Genomic DNA, 14,423 nt, shown 5'->3' with positions numbered 1-14,423 from the left:
CCTGGACAAAATCCTTCCCTCCGTGCGAAAAGGACCAGCATGCTCTTGGTTCCCAGCGCCCGTCTAAAGCCTGCATCCTTGAAGACAAGGGATGCTCCACGCCTCTGGCACCTGCCTGTTACTATAGCTACGGAAAGAATTGCAGAGTGGCAGCTTCAGGAATCCCATTGGCTCCGGAGAGAAGGAAGGATTAATTGCTTAGCAACGGTTCACTTGAAAACTCGCTGACAGAGAAGGCAGAAACCCACCCGGGAAAGGCAGGGGGGGCACCTGTTGGGGGGAAGACAACATGAGCAATGGGGGTCTGACATTCTCATTTGCACTCCCCCACCCCCTCAGGTTTCCAAGCCAGATGCTTTTAAAGCAAACAGCGATTCCTTCTTCGCAAACTGGCTTTCAGATAGACTATCCCTGGTCGTGGAAGTTCCATTTCTTACCCAAGGCTATAAAAATACAGTACCTTTCCCCAAGGAAGCATTCGTAAATTTGGGGAGGAGACATCTATTTCCCACACACACGCATCCCAAAAGCAGCCTTAAAACATTATTTGCATTTATGTGGGATGAACCGAAGAGATGGGATCCTGTTTCAGAATGGTGTTTGCCACTATAATAATGGCCCCCCCAAAAAAATCTTCAGTTCCAAAAAGATAATTTTGGAAGGAAGGGAAAGGGTTAGGAGAGGCACATTCGTGTTTTAAGCATGAATGTTGTGTAAGTTTCCCAACACCACGACTATTTTAAAAAAGGCTACAAACTTTGATGTCACTCTTTAAGCCAGTGTGTGTGTGTGTCTGTGTGTGTGTGTTCAATCTTGGCAACTTTAAGAGCTGTGGACTTTAACACCTAGAACTCCCCAGCCAGCACAGAATTCTGAGAGCTGAAGTCCACAGTTGTTAAATTTGCCAAAGTTGGACAGTCCTGCTCTAAGCAACCTTCCTGTGGCCTCCAGTAGCCAGGAAAATAAAAATAAAAATACAGCCCCTCGGAAGAATTCAGCGTTGACCGCTGCTACATTATTCCATCAAGCGCATCTTGGCATCACGATGCAAATCTTTCCCCAGAACAGCAAATGAATGGGCTGACAAACGAACGAGATTTTCCCCGTGGCATCAGGAAGGGCATCCAGCCAGTAAATGCTCAGCTCCATACAGTCGCCCTGACTCCACCCCAAATGAAGGGATTACAGGGTTGTAAAAAGGGAGTTTGTTGAAAAGTGGAGTATTTATTTGTTAGGGGAGTGGACCAGGGCGATTGGGGCAGATAATGCCACACACAGCAAGAGCTGGACAGTTGTAGACTCGCCATTAGGGACTGAACATTGTGCTTGGGAATGAATTGGAAGCATCTTATCTGAGGCAAATGATACAAAGGCTTAACAAACCAATCAAATCATAATCAAAGTTATTTCTGCCCCTGGTAGGACTTCAGCCTCAACCACCCTTCCGGTGGCATAGTCCAGGCTGGTGGGTGAACAGGATTCAGTCTGTAGGATTTTTTTGTGCCACCATCACCAATTTTTGTGCGATGAAGACCCATCTTACAAACCAGCATGGCCCGGGTTGTCTAAACTACCTTGAAACTAGGAAAGGTGAGTGGCTACTATCCGTACGTTGCCACAGACGGCTCGCCTTTCTTAAAATGTTGATCTTTTTCTCATGTATCTCTCTTTAGCTCCGTGCTCCAGAAATCTGTAACAAAACAATGAGACAGGAAGTGATTGGAACATTCAAATAGGTGGAACGGAAATCTGAATGGGAAAACAAGAAATATCCAAGTAGAGAAATGACCTTCAAATAAAACTTATTCTGGAACTCCAAAAGTAGATTCGGGGAGTAATGGTATGTAGAAGTGACCTTGGGAGACTGGAGGAAGAGCAGCAGTCTAGACAACGGTCAGATAAGAGAATCTGTGGAAATTCTCAGTCATGGTTATCTTATGGGTGTTTTTCCAAAAGGCAACTGGACTGTTTTTTTTTTCTGAGGAAGAAGACATTTTGCTTCCAGAATACCCCAGCCAGCAGGATTCTGAGAAGTGAAGTCCACCCATCTTAATGTTGCAAAGTTTGGAAAACACTGTACTGTACTAAACCAAAAGACAAATAAATTCTCTTATGCAGTGGAATGTAGTCTGGATTCCCAGGAGGGAGGGGCTGCATTCTAGAGGATAAAGAGACAGCTAAGTTTATATAGTTTGACTGGGAGAAAGATACTGTAATTCAATATATACTCTTTCCCGGACAGTTTACAATGTCAGATCTTGCCCCCAACAATCTGGCTCCTCATTTTACTGATTCCAGCAGGATGGGAGGCTGAGTCAATCTCGAGCCCCATCAGGATCGAACTTCAGACTGTGGGCAGAGTTTGCCAGCGATACTGCATTCTAGCCACTGTGCCACGACGACTCTATAATGATTATTAATGGTGCAAATAGTTTGCTTTAGTTTGGCAATATTTCTGTCTATAGGTGAGGAACAGTAAAGGAAACGGTTTAGAAGAAACTCTGCTTGCATTTCTTGGTCTTCGGAGCCTGACACTTAGAATTTTAAGTTTGAACCTAGACATGGAGAGCTTAACTGTACCCATAAACGCATTATGATCAAAGACCTGAAACCCAGACATCTCCTAATCCTTTCATTTTCTACAAGGCTTAAGAGCACACTACTGGCCAACCTCATAGGACTGTTGTGTAAAGGTTATGTTCCGATTCTATAGCGAACTTGAAAAATGGCTAACTTTCCCCGAGATGTTGGCTAGCATTTCACATGAAAACAGGCTGGGGTATGAGTGAAGAACCAGGCAATCCCGCCACTTTTGTTTGCTATAATGGTAGGCATCTCCCTTTTGGAAATCACCCTCTCTCTTTAGGGCTTTCTCGTCTCAATCTGCATCATCTCAACCTCCATTTTTCTTGAAGATGATTTGGGTTAGGGTAAGCTAAGCCAGGTCAAGTCTGCTCAGGCTTAGGAAAACCCCTCCCCACAAAAAAAACCCCAAAAACATTCCAGACGTTTGGAGCCAATCGATTCTCCGCTACGGCAAGGAACAAAACATGGACCAGAAATTGAGGCTGACTCAAGGGAGAACCCCCTTGTAAAGTCACCGACCGGGAAAGAAACTTCACCTATAGCTTAGCTATACCCAACAGTGAGGGAAACGAATTCTCCGAAGTCATCCAGTCTCCGCCGTCCACCACAAGTGTCGTGCCGGTCACGTACGAGGAGAGGGGGCTAACCAGATAGAGGACACTGTGAGCAATCTCCGTCTTGTTCCCGACTCGTTGAAGGGGAATGTTCCGGAAGTACTGATTGGAGTCCAGGTTGGATGGAACTAGAACAAAGGAACAGCATAATCTTGGCCCATTAAAGAAACAGGAGCATGGAAGGACATCAGCCCGTACATCACTCCAGTGGTCTTCACAGGGTGTGGTCCAAAAAAAATCAAGATGGCGGCCACCACAGTGCCATTGTGAGGCAAACCTGGGGAAGACTGATGTCAAGAGGGTGTTCTCTCCATCTGTAACCCTATCTTTAATTCTGATTATAATGTTGCCCTTATTTATGCTTTCGTACTTCATGACATGCAAGGCGTTCAAACCGGTCAGTCCTAGACTGCTCTTTAGAAGGCCAGATCCTGAAGTTGAAACTCAAATACTTTGGCCACCTAGTGAGAAGGAAGGACTCACTGGAGAAGAGCCTAATGCCGGGAAAGATTGAGGGCAAGAGAAGAAGGGGACGACAGAGAATGAGGTGGCTGGATGGAGTCACTGAAGCAGGAGGTGTGAGTCTAAATGGACTCCAGAAGATGGTAGAGGACAGGAAGGCCTGGAAGAACATTGTCCATGGGGTCGTGATGGGTCAGACACGACTTCGCAACTAACAACAATTTTGTGACATGTTTTCACTGTAAGCATCTCAGAGTCACCTAGGTGAGATGGACAGTATAGAAATATGATGGATGAATGAATGAAACTACAATATCTGTTTTTTATGCACACACACACACACACACACACACACACGGAATTTTAATTGCATTGTTGTGGCCATCTTGATTTTTTGGACCACACCTTGAAGGACACCCCTTCATTTAACAAGTTCTTCTCTCCCATTGGAACCCCACTCTAAAATCACAAAAGTTTTTAGTCTTGCCTGAGAAGGGGGTGGGGGTGGGGGGAAACGAGGTCCTGTATAATCAGTTTAATTTGCATTTTATGAGGAACGTTCTAAGTTCCCATATCTCAGCTCCAGACACTGAGAGTTGGCCAAAATGGGAGAGTATTAAATAATCAGTTTAATTTGCACTTTTAGTTTGGACTCCCTCAGTTCACACACTCCAAGTCTTTGGGGTAGCACCAGGCAACTCCCAAATACTTTTCCAAGGACCCTTTTCAATTCTGTATTCTTCCAAATTCAATATTATGATTTTAATCGACAGTATCAACGTTTTATTTTAGTTTGCAAACTGTTTAAAGGATAGGCAACTTTGCAAATGTTGTATAGAAAATTGGGAATTGCTGTGTTCTAAATTTAAAGAAAAAAATCCTCCAGGAATAATTTTCATTGCACACTTTCTCTGCATTCACCCCTTTCGAGAGTTGCTCTTTCAGAAGACTTAGAAGCCATCTCAGAAGCTTTCTTAGAAGTTACAAGCTGTTCTCAATTCAGAAGACTTACCTAAACGACGGTACCCCTCCGTGCCCGAAATGGGACCGGGGGCGATGCTAATCACTCTAATTCGTTGAGGCCCCCATTCCACAGCAAGGTGTTTCGTCATAGCCTCTGTGAAGAGACAGAAAAGCCCAACATTAGAACTTTCATGAGTTCCGAGAAGTCTACTTCAGGATTAAAACTCCCTTTTTTTTTGAAGGAGGAGGAAGAGAATATGGCTTATGAAATAATTTGGAGACGCACAGTCTTGGTCCCATGAAGAACAGAAACGTATATTCTTGGGCCTTGGAGTACACCTTCTAAGGTGGACAAGGTCGGAACGGAGAGTTAACTTGATTTAATTAACACTTCATACTTTCCCTATACTTTTCAACTTTCCAATTTGGCCGCAGGTTTTTCTGGAGAAGCCCTGGAGTTAGGGTTTTAATCATGGATTCTCTCAAAGATCACTGTGCAGAAGAAAGAAGCAACTAGTTGCTGCTTCCTGCTCACGGCTTTACAAAAAGTGAAAGAAAAGTCCATGAAATGAAAGTCTATCATCCAAAAATGTACTCAAAACTAAGAGGGTGTCTTGTCCGATTCCCAAAAATCTCAGCTAGATTGGAGTTAGTGGTCAAAGTGGGGTTGTACCCTGATATGGCTAGATCTGCTGGAGACAATGGCCATAATATATTCCTTCCTGAGAAGCCATCATCCTCAGCGAGGAGAGGAGCTCACAACCTTGGACAGAGCTACAAGTGAGAAGGAGGAGGAGAAGGAGGAGACAGAATGCTTGAACCTCGTACCTATGGCTGCCTTGGCAGTCCCAGCATGCATCTGGAGAGCCTGGCCTTTGTAGCTGAGGGTCGCTGTGATGTTGACAATGACGCCGCCATGTTCCTAAGTCAATAAAGCAAGCAGCAAGGTTGAGGTCCACCTCAACAGGGTTCGCAGCCACCACTTGTGCCAATTAAGAAATAAAGAATGGCCAATGGCTGGCTGAAGCCTCACCTCCCCCAGTGCGAAACGTCCAGTCAGGAGTGTCCACAGAGGAATTTAAAAAAAACCCATCAAGATGGCGCCATGACTGCAGCGATTCATTTAACCATGACATAAAAAGGTCATAAATTCAGGTATGAATGACAAACCACCTTGCTTGACGATTGAAATTCTCGTCCCAATTGGAGGTGTTGAGGACTGTCTGCATTATTATTATTAATAATAGTAGTAGTAGTTATAGTATTAAACTATTTGTTAAATTATTTTCAAATGTTTAAGGGCCGATGAACAATTTCAAACTTCACGAAGGGGTCGATGGGTTGAAGATTTGGGGGACCCCCTGGCCTTGGAAGTTAACAGTCCAGTCAAGCAGCCCGCGGATTAAGACAGAAAACTGGGAATCGAGAAGGGAAGCAACCCTAATCCTCGACTTACGACCACAAGAAAAAGCCCCAAATTTCCATGGCTAAGTTGTGAGCTGTGCCCCATTTACAACTTTTTTTTTTGGGCCACAGCTCTTAAAACGAATCCCTGCGGTCATTAAGCGAATCCAGCTTCCGCACTGACTTTGCTGCGACCGTCATAAATATGAGTCAGTTGCCAAGCACGGGACCATGGGGATGCTGCGACGGTTGTTAAGTGTGAAAACTGCTCGTCAGTCACTTTTCTCAGTGCGGCGGTAACAGTCACTAACGAACGGCTGCAAGTCAAGGACTACCAGTACAACCATTATCATTATTATAAAACTGTTGTTCCTAAAACATGAAACTCAGTCAGCTGATCACTCAAACTGACTGGCACTAATGGTTGACACGGGTTGCTGCCAGCATCCTAGGTATCAACCAGGTATTATTATTATTATTACCATTATCATTATTATTATAAAACTTTTATTCATAAAACATGAAACTCAGTCAACTGAACAGTCAAACTGACTGGCACTAATGGTTGACACGGGCTGCTGCCAGCATCCTAGCTATCAACCAGGTATCTCTTTAAAATGTAAGATGTTCTGAGTAGCGCAGTTTTTTTGTAGCTTTGCTGGAGTTATTGCAGGAAGCTGCAATTTCTTGATGTATTATTATTATTATTATTATTATTATTATTATTATTATTATTATTATTATTATTATTATTATTATTATTATTAGCCTCTTACCCAAAGGGATTTTTCATACAGGACTTTGGAGACATTGAAGGTGCCCAAGGTGTCAATTTCAATCACGGTTTTGTAACCATTGAACGATAAAGAGCTAGCAGGACATAGGAAGTTCCCAGCAGCGCCTGAGAAACAAGACCATGGAAAAAGGAACAAGACAGAAGGTGTGACTTGTTGGGTTGCAACCTTAGGCCTGAATTCGTATCTTCTCCCTGTATGGAAAGCTGTTGCACGCCATGCTCTCCTGATAAAACACATCCATTAATCAAATGTGTTGGATCCTTGGAGGGAGGGAGCCATGTCTGGAATTAATCTAGATGCAAAAGTTGTCCAATGGGCAAGGAGATTCGCTATCAGTGTTGGGTTTAACCAAATATCAGCATAACGTTTGCCTTGTCAGATTACATGCTCTAGAGCAGTGTTTCTCAACCTTGACCACTTGAAGATGTGTGGACTTCCAACTCCCAGAATTCCCCAGCCAAGTGAGATTCTGGGAGTTGAAGTCCACGCATCTTCCAAGTGGTCAAGGCTGAGAAACATCACTCTGGAGGACTCAAAGAGATGTTGGACTGAGGTGGATGTCGACCCTACTCAATCACTAACACAAAATCCAGTCTTCTTGATTCTGCAAGATTGGGAGGCTGGGGGGGGGGGGGGAAGGAGATGTGTAGGATGTGTTGTGAAGCAGCACGCTTGGCCATTTATGAGTTCAACTACAACACCTTCCAGCATCCAACAAGATCAGTCTTCTGAGGCCACCATCATTCACTCATTCCCGGTCCGAAGCTTGCAGATGGAGAGAACTTCCAACCACCAAGAGAACCAAACCCTCACCGTTAACTAGGATGTCAATCTTCTCAAATTCTCGGAGGGCCTCATCCACAGCCGCCAAAATGCTCTGAGGTTGCCGCACATCAAGACTGACGGGCAGGCATCGCTGGCCAGTGGCTGCACTGAGTTTCTTGGCTGCCTATCGTGGGAAATAAAAGATTTTAGGGGATCAGACAGCTGCCTGGCAGGCGACACGGGGGGGGGGGGGGAAAACAAGGACCATGTCTCAAAATAGCAAACTGGCCCGTAAGATCAGCAGTGGGCTGGGAAGAAACATCTCCTATTTTTCAGAGACATTCAAAAAGTTTTACTGGCCAAGTTAGCATTCCACGCTTAGCCAATTCTGACTGCATAAATCCACCGCTGAGTGGGTGTATCCAGCTAATTCTGCAATTAATGCAGGCTTACATTCTTTATTGGGTTGATGCAACCATACAAAATCAGAACCAAACAGTCATCTCTACAGTCCCATGGGAAAGTAAGCGCAGGTGGTTTCCATTTAGTGACCACAATTGCGACTGGCAACTTGGTCATTAAGCAAAGTGGTGACTAAGTGAAGCTGTGACTATGCATACGATCTTGTTTCAGCTTTCATTTGCTTGACAGACTTGCAAAGGGAAGGATTAGTCATAAAGTTACTTTTTCATCACCAATGCAATTTTAAATGGTCACTAAATGAGGGAGTTGCTAAGGGAGGCCTACTTGTATACCTCACTGATTATTATTTTTTGCTTGAAGAATATGTGGAAATTTTCAGTTAACATGATTCTCCTCCTACAGTATCGATGACTTCCAGAATCCTTCCCCATTAATCAAGCTAGAAGACTATAGAAGACCATTGATTTTCCACGTGTATCATAGGATCCACCAGAAACTTAATTTTCCCCATAAAGCTTATTTAATAAAATTAAAGCTATAATTGTACTGGTCAGCTCTGTTTATCTCCCAACTGGCAATCTTTTCCTTTATTTTAGCTACTTAGAAAAGGGATAGAATGAGCTATCATTCTAAAAAGATTTTTCAGCAGTATACACCCATGCAACAGTTCCCTACAATATAAATAACATGATGGTTATTAAACATTAACCCAGCCACCAACCCAGTCTAAGTCAGCATTCCTCAACTCAGCCCCTTCAACTCCCAGAAATCCTCAGCCAGCATTTTGGAACTTGAAGTTCACACATCTTAGAGTTGTCAGGTTTGAGAAACAGTGATCTACATTCTGGGCTGATGACCCAATCAGAATCAGCCTCTAAAGCAGGGGTCTTCAAACTTGGCCCTTTGATGACTTGTGGACTTCAACTCCCAGAATTCCTCAGCCAGGCATGCTGGCTGAGGAATTCTGGGAGCTGAAGTCCACGAGTCATCAAGGGGCCAAGTTTGAAGACCCCTGCTCTAAAGACCTTCCAAAACAACCAAGTCTTCCTGAATCTTTGGAAGACCACAAAAATGGGTGTCCTCCTTGCTTCACTGAGTTGCTACTAATATCCCAAATGGGATAGTAAAAATACAAGGCTCTAGCAGTCACTCACCTCTGACACCCGCTGGAGGTTTCTGCTGGCAATGACACACTGGCAACCGTGCCTGCAGGAAAATTTCCCAAGATCAGACAGAGAAGCCAATGAATGCAAAAGCAGGCCAGGAGCTAACTGATTTCTTTTTACTTAAAAGTGCGAGGGTTTAAGATATGCAAAAGCAAATATCTGGGAAGCTGCACTAATGAGGCCACACTTGGCAACACAGTTCTGGTTGCCACAATATAAAAAAGATGTTGAGAGTGGAAAGAGTGCAAAGAAGAGCAACAAAGAGGCCTGGAGCCTAAAACATACAATGAAGGCTAAAACAAGGACGAGGGGTGACATGAGGGGTGACATGATAGCAATCGTTCAGTATCTCAGGTGCTGCCCCAAAGAAGAGGGAGTCAAGCTGTTCTCCAAAGCACCTGAAGGCAGGACAAGAAGCAACGGATGGAAACTAGTCAAGGAGAGAAGCAACCTAGAACTAAGGAGAAACTTCCTGACAGTCAGAACAATCAACCAGTGGAACTACCTGCCTCCAGAAGCTGTGAATGCTCCAACACTGGAAGTTTTTAACAAGAGACCGGACAGCCATTTGTCTGAAATGGTATAGGGTATCCTGCCTAAGCAAGGGGTTGGACTAGATGACCTCCAAGGTCCCTTCCAACTTTATTATTATTATTTCTTAACAACCGGGATATCATCATCATCAAAAAGAAGGACTTGGGGAAAATAGAATAGCCATGTTCCAATATTTGAGGGGCTGCCCCAAAGAATAGGGAGTCAACCTATTTTCCAAAGCGCCTGTAGGCAAGACAACCAATGGAAGCTTATGGAGGAGAGCTCCAGTTTAGAGCAACTAAGGGGAAATTTCCAGAGAACAATTAATCAATGACACTGTCTGCCTCCTGGAGTCCTGGGTGCTCCATCTCCAGAGTTTTTCAAAAATGGACTAGACAACCATTTGATCGTGGAAACGGAGAAGATTTAAAAAAAAATTCCAGAGCCTTTTGCAAAGATCAAAGGAAGGCTGCAGAGTCTTAGCTGAAGACTCTGCAAGAGATCTGCTGTCCATACCTCATCAGGATCTCAGTGACACGGAATCCAATCCCGGAGCTGCCGCCTGTGATGAAAGCGACTTTTCCTCTAGAAAAATCAGGAGGAAGAGACGTGTGGAAACACGAGCCACCAACAGAGTTTGCTTACATATATACTTATTTCTTTACCACCCAACACCCAAAACAACTCTGGGTGGCTTCCAAGTGAAAAAGCATGAAACACTGGAAAAGAAATTCCAGAATTCACAAAATTAGAGTTTAAAAAAAAAGGAAATTGAATCATATTCTTTATCACAGGTTAGTGATCCAGGCTAATAAAACTTCTTAAATAAAACCTAGAAAGCAGAAAATGGAAAGATGGCAAAACTGGACAGGAATGGCTTGGAGGCAGCATTATTGTTGTTGTTATATTTGTATTGCATCCTTTATATATATATATATATATATATATCTCAAGGTGAGAGACATACCTAATATTGCCGCCTACTTTCCCCAGAACAACCCCACTGTAAAGTTTGGCTGGTGTGTGAGGGAGGGAGGGAGGGACTGGCCAAAGGTCACCCAGCTGGTTTCATGGCTAAGGCGGTTCCACACAACCAGTTTCATTGGAACCTTAAAGAGACCTAGCACCTTGGGAATTCTTACCTGAGGATGTCAGGCTGGAAGATATATGAATATTCTGGAAGACAGTCATCTGTGTCCACATCAAGAGGAGGTTCACAAGCAAAGCCTAGATGAGCCATGGATAGCTAGCTTGTTCTAGAGGAAGCACGGCAGAGTCACAACTGATCCTGAGAGGGGGAGAAAACCCACAATATTATTATGGTTTGTCATCAACTCAGCCAGATGTTCAGCTTGATTTGGCATTTTTATCCACCTAGAACAGGAGTCCCCAACCCCCGGTCTATGGACCGGTACTGGGCCATGGCATGCCAGCAACCAGTCCACACAAACAAACGAAGCCCCATCCGTGGGATCTCTTTTACAATTCAAACACAATCCCTGCAGTGAGTAAGGCAGATTGCAATCCTCACCTTTCACCCAAACAAGTTTTAAGCCCAGATGCTGCTTCTTTAACATTTTAAAAAAAAGTTTTACAAAGTTCTTTTTAAAAAATTAGATTTCTCCTCCTTTTTTTGTTTTTTTTTTTGAGGCCACCAACCTTTGGGGAAATGTGTGGGGCAGCTTCAGAAAGGGGAATTCTTAAGGGGAAAAGGATCCCCACATTCCAGCTCTCTGCAAAACAGCGCTGGGGTAAAGCCTATTTTTGCGGCTTGCAGCAAGAGGAATGTTGGGAGTGTCTATGTGGAGATTCTCAGTCCTCCAGCTCACGGTTGTCCCCAGAGGTGCTTTTTCGAGAGGCAACTGGACTTTCTGCTTTTTTTCTGTGAAGAGGTTTCGCTTCTCATCCAAGGAGCTTCTTCAAAGAAAGTTTCCCCCCCCCCACAAAAAAAGAGGAGAAAAAGCACCTTTGGAACAGGAATGTTGGAGCCACAGAGAAGGAAGGAATGGAGAAGCATCTATCCAGGCATTGAACTGAAGGAGAGAATGAGACGCATATTTATTTATTTATTTATTTATTTATTTATTTATTTATTTATTTATTTATTTATTTATTTATTTATTTATTTATTTATTTAAATTTGTATACTGCCCTTCTCCCGAAGGACTCAGGGCAGTGAACAGGGCAATACATATCAAAAACAAGATACAAAAATTAAAAACGATTAAACAAAATGCCCACGAATAAGTTAAAACACATTAAAAGTAGGTTAAAACACATTAATAAAACCTGACCCCATCCCATCAGGCCAGGCCAGTTTGTTCGAAAAGGTGGGTTTTGAGATCGCGCCGGAAGGAGCGGAGGTCAGGCGCCATCCGGAGCTCGACCGGAAGATGGTTCCATAAATCCGGCGCACCCACAGAGAACGCCCTCCCCCTGGGGGTCACCAGTCGGCATTCTTTGACCTGTGGCACCCTGAGCAGGCCCTCTCTGTGGGAGCGCACTGGGCGGAGGGAAGTTGACGCCGGCCGCAGGTGCTCCCCGAGGTATTCCGGACCCATACCACGTAGGGCTTTGTAGGTCATTACCAACACCTTGAATCTCACCGGGAAGACAACTGAAAGCCAATGCAGCTCACGGAGCAGAGGTGTAACATGGGAGTGTCGGGAGACCCCCAACACGACTCGCGCGGCTGCATTCTGTACCAGCTGGAGCCTCCGAGTGGTCTTCAAGGGTAGCCCCATGTAGAGAGCGTTGCAGTAGTCCAGACGAGCGCATGAGTGAGCGCATGAGTGACCGTACGCAAGGCATCCCGGTCTAGATAGGGCCGCAACTGGCGCACCAGGCGAACCTGGGCGAAGGCCCCCCCTAGTCACAGCTACTATATGGTCTTCTAAAGAAAGCTGTGAATCTTTTTTGCGTGCACACACACACACACACACCCCAAATTGGTTTTTCCCTGGGGGAGGGCAGCCCTGCCCCTCCCTCGGCTAGGATTAAAGCTCCCGCCGTCCCCACCTCGCGCAGCTGGCTGGAAATGACCGAGAGGCCGCGGTTCAATTCCCCATCACCGGAGGGCGCCAGGTTGCAAAAGCTTGTCTGAACCCCATTCCCGTTCCTGCCTTCCCGAGGCTCCTGGGCTGGCACCCCACATGCACTGGGGAGACCGGGAAATGGAGGTTGGGGGGGGAAATGTCCCCTGCCCGGGAATTGCGAGCGCTTGCTTCCAGCGAGGAGCCTTCCGCCGAACCAAATGAGCTGGGACTACAATGCCCCTTATCCCCGCCCGCGCTTGCAACAGACAGTGGGATTTGCAGCCCCAGCGCACAGAGGGGGGGGTTTGCAGAAGGGTGCAATTAGGGGTGCTTTGCCCCCCTCCCCACTCCTCAATTCCTCCTCCTCCTCGGCATTCCCGACCCCCCCACCCCCAACAATTCCCCCCTTTCCAAATCACCTCTCGTCTAAGCAGCTTCTTAGCGAGTTGCGCTTCTCTCCGGTGCGCCTGCGCGCTTTGCTGAACCCCCCCCCAAAGCATGCCGGGAATGGTAGTTCCTTGTTTGAAAGACTAGGTAGGACAGGCACCTTCAAACTTGGCCCTTTTATGACTTGTGGACTTCAACTCCCAGAATTCCTCAGCCAGCTTGCCTGGCTGAGGAATTCTGGGAGTTGAAGTCCACAAGTCATAAAAGAGCCAAGTTTGAAGACCGCTGCTTGTGGACTTCAACTCCCAGAATTCCTCAGCCAGGCACGCTGGCTGAGGAATTCTGGGAGTTGAAGTCCACAAGTCATAAAAGAGCCAAGTTTGAAGACCCCTGGACTAGGAGGCGCTCGGTTCAGTGGCGCATCCTAAGGTTGGTCCTTCTCTTGTTGTCGAAGAGAGATGCCTTGCTTAGAATCCTATTGGGCAATTTCTTCATTAGACCTAATTTTTTTTTTTTTGAAAAAAAAAAGGAATATTCACAAAGTCTGGGAGTCTTCTTGATTGCACAACGGGCTGCGTAGGGTTTTTCTAGGCTGGTGGTTGCAAGTTGAGAAAAGTGGCTTCTATGGAGATTCTCAATCATCCGAGGTCATGGTTGTCCCGAAGGTGCTTTTCCAAAAGGCAACTGGACTTCCTTGGTTTCACTTCTGTTAGAATTGAAAAAGCTTCTTAAATGAGAAGTGAAGTGTTTTCAAGGGGGGGTGGGGGTGGAAAAAACCAGGAAAGTCCTTTTGCCTTTTGGAAAAAGGACATTTGGGGCATTGTTGGTCACTTGTGTCCTTGATCATCTGGAGACCTTGGTATGGCCCAGGGGTAGGCAACCTTGGCTCTTTTATGACTCATGGACTTCAACTCCCAGAATTCCTGAGCCAGCCACGCTGAGGGGAAAGGGAGGTTTCCAAGCTGAGCCATGCTGGCTCAGGAATTCTGGGAGTTGAAGTCCACCAGTCATAAAGAGGCCTAGGCCAGCAACCTCGGCTCTTTATGACTCATGGACTTCAACTCCCAGAATTCCTCAGCCAGCTGGCTCAGGAATTCTGGGAGTTGAAGTCCATGAGTCATAAAAGAGCCATGGTTGCCTACCCCTGGTATGGCCAAAGGAATGCTCTGCTCCTGGCTTTCCAACGTAGCCTGAGGAGGAGGCGGAACCAAGATCCTATTGCCATGCATTTTTCAGTTGCCAGGAAATCCCACTTAACTCACAACTGTGATCTGGAGGATTACAAAA

The 14,423-nt window shown here is 45.4% G+C and overlaps 1 protein-coding gene across 3 annotated transcripts; it reads right to left on the bottom strand.

Moving 5' to 3' along the window:
- Positions 1-1,209: 1,209 nt before the first annotated feature.
- DECR2 (2,4-dienoyl-CoA reductase 2) lies at positions 1,210-13,188 on the bottom strand. 3 transcript variants are annotated; one of them, XM_083372970.1, is made up of 10 exons: positions 13,169-13,188; positions 10,857-11,002; positions 10,231-10,299; positions 9,169-9,220; positions 7,640-7,775; positions 6,806-6,930; positions 5,454-5,547; positions 4,675-4,779; positions 3,140-3,328; positions 1,210-1,690 (listed from the first exon to the last, which is right to left on the bottom strand). In XM_083372970.1, exons 2-10 carry the CDS (start codon positions 10,952-10,954, stop codon positions 1,656-1,658), a joined length of 903 nt encoding a protein of 300 aa, XP_083229096.1. In that variant the 5' UTR covers positions 10,955-11,002; positions 13,169-13,188; the 3' UTR covers positions 1,210-1,655. The 3 variants fall into 3 exon arrangements, with proteins under 3 accessions (XP_083229096.1, XP_083229097.1, XP_083229098.1); XM_083372971.1 differs by lacking the exon at positions 13,169-13,188 and adding an exon at positions 11,681-11,749; XM_083372972.1 differs by lacking the exon at positions 13,169-13,188 and having other exon boundaries at positions 3,123-3,328; positions 10,857-11,591.
- Positions 13,189-14,423: the final 1,235 nt, after the last annotated feature.

The sequence above is a fragment of the Vipera ursinii genome (genome assembly GCF_947247035.1).
Source record: "Vipera ursinii genome assembly, chromosome: 13".
Taxonomy (NCBI): Eukaryota; Metazoa; Chordata; class Lepidosauria; order Squamata; family Viperidae; genus Vipera; species Vipera ursinii.
This window is presented reverse-complemented; position numbering and strand designations above follow the sequence as displayed.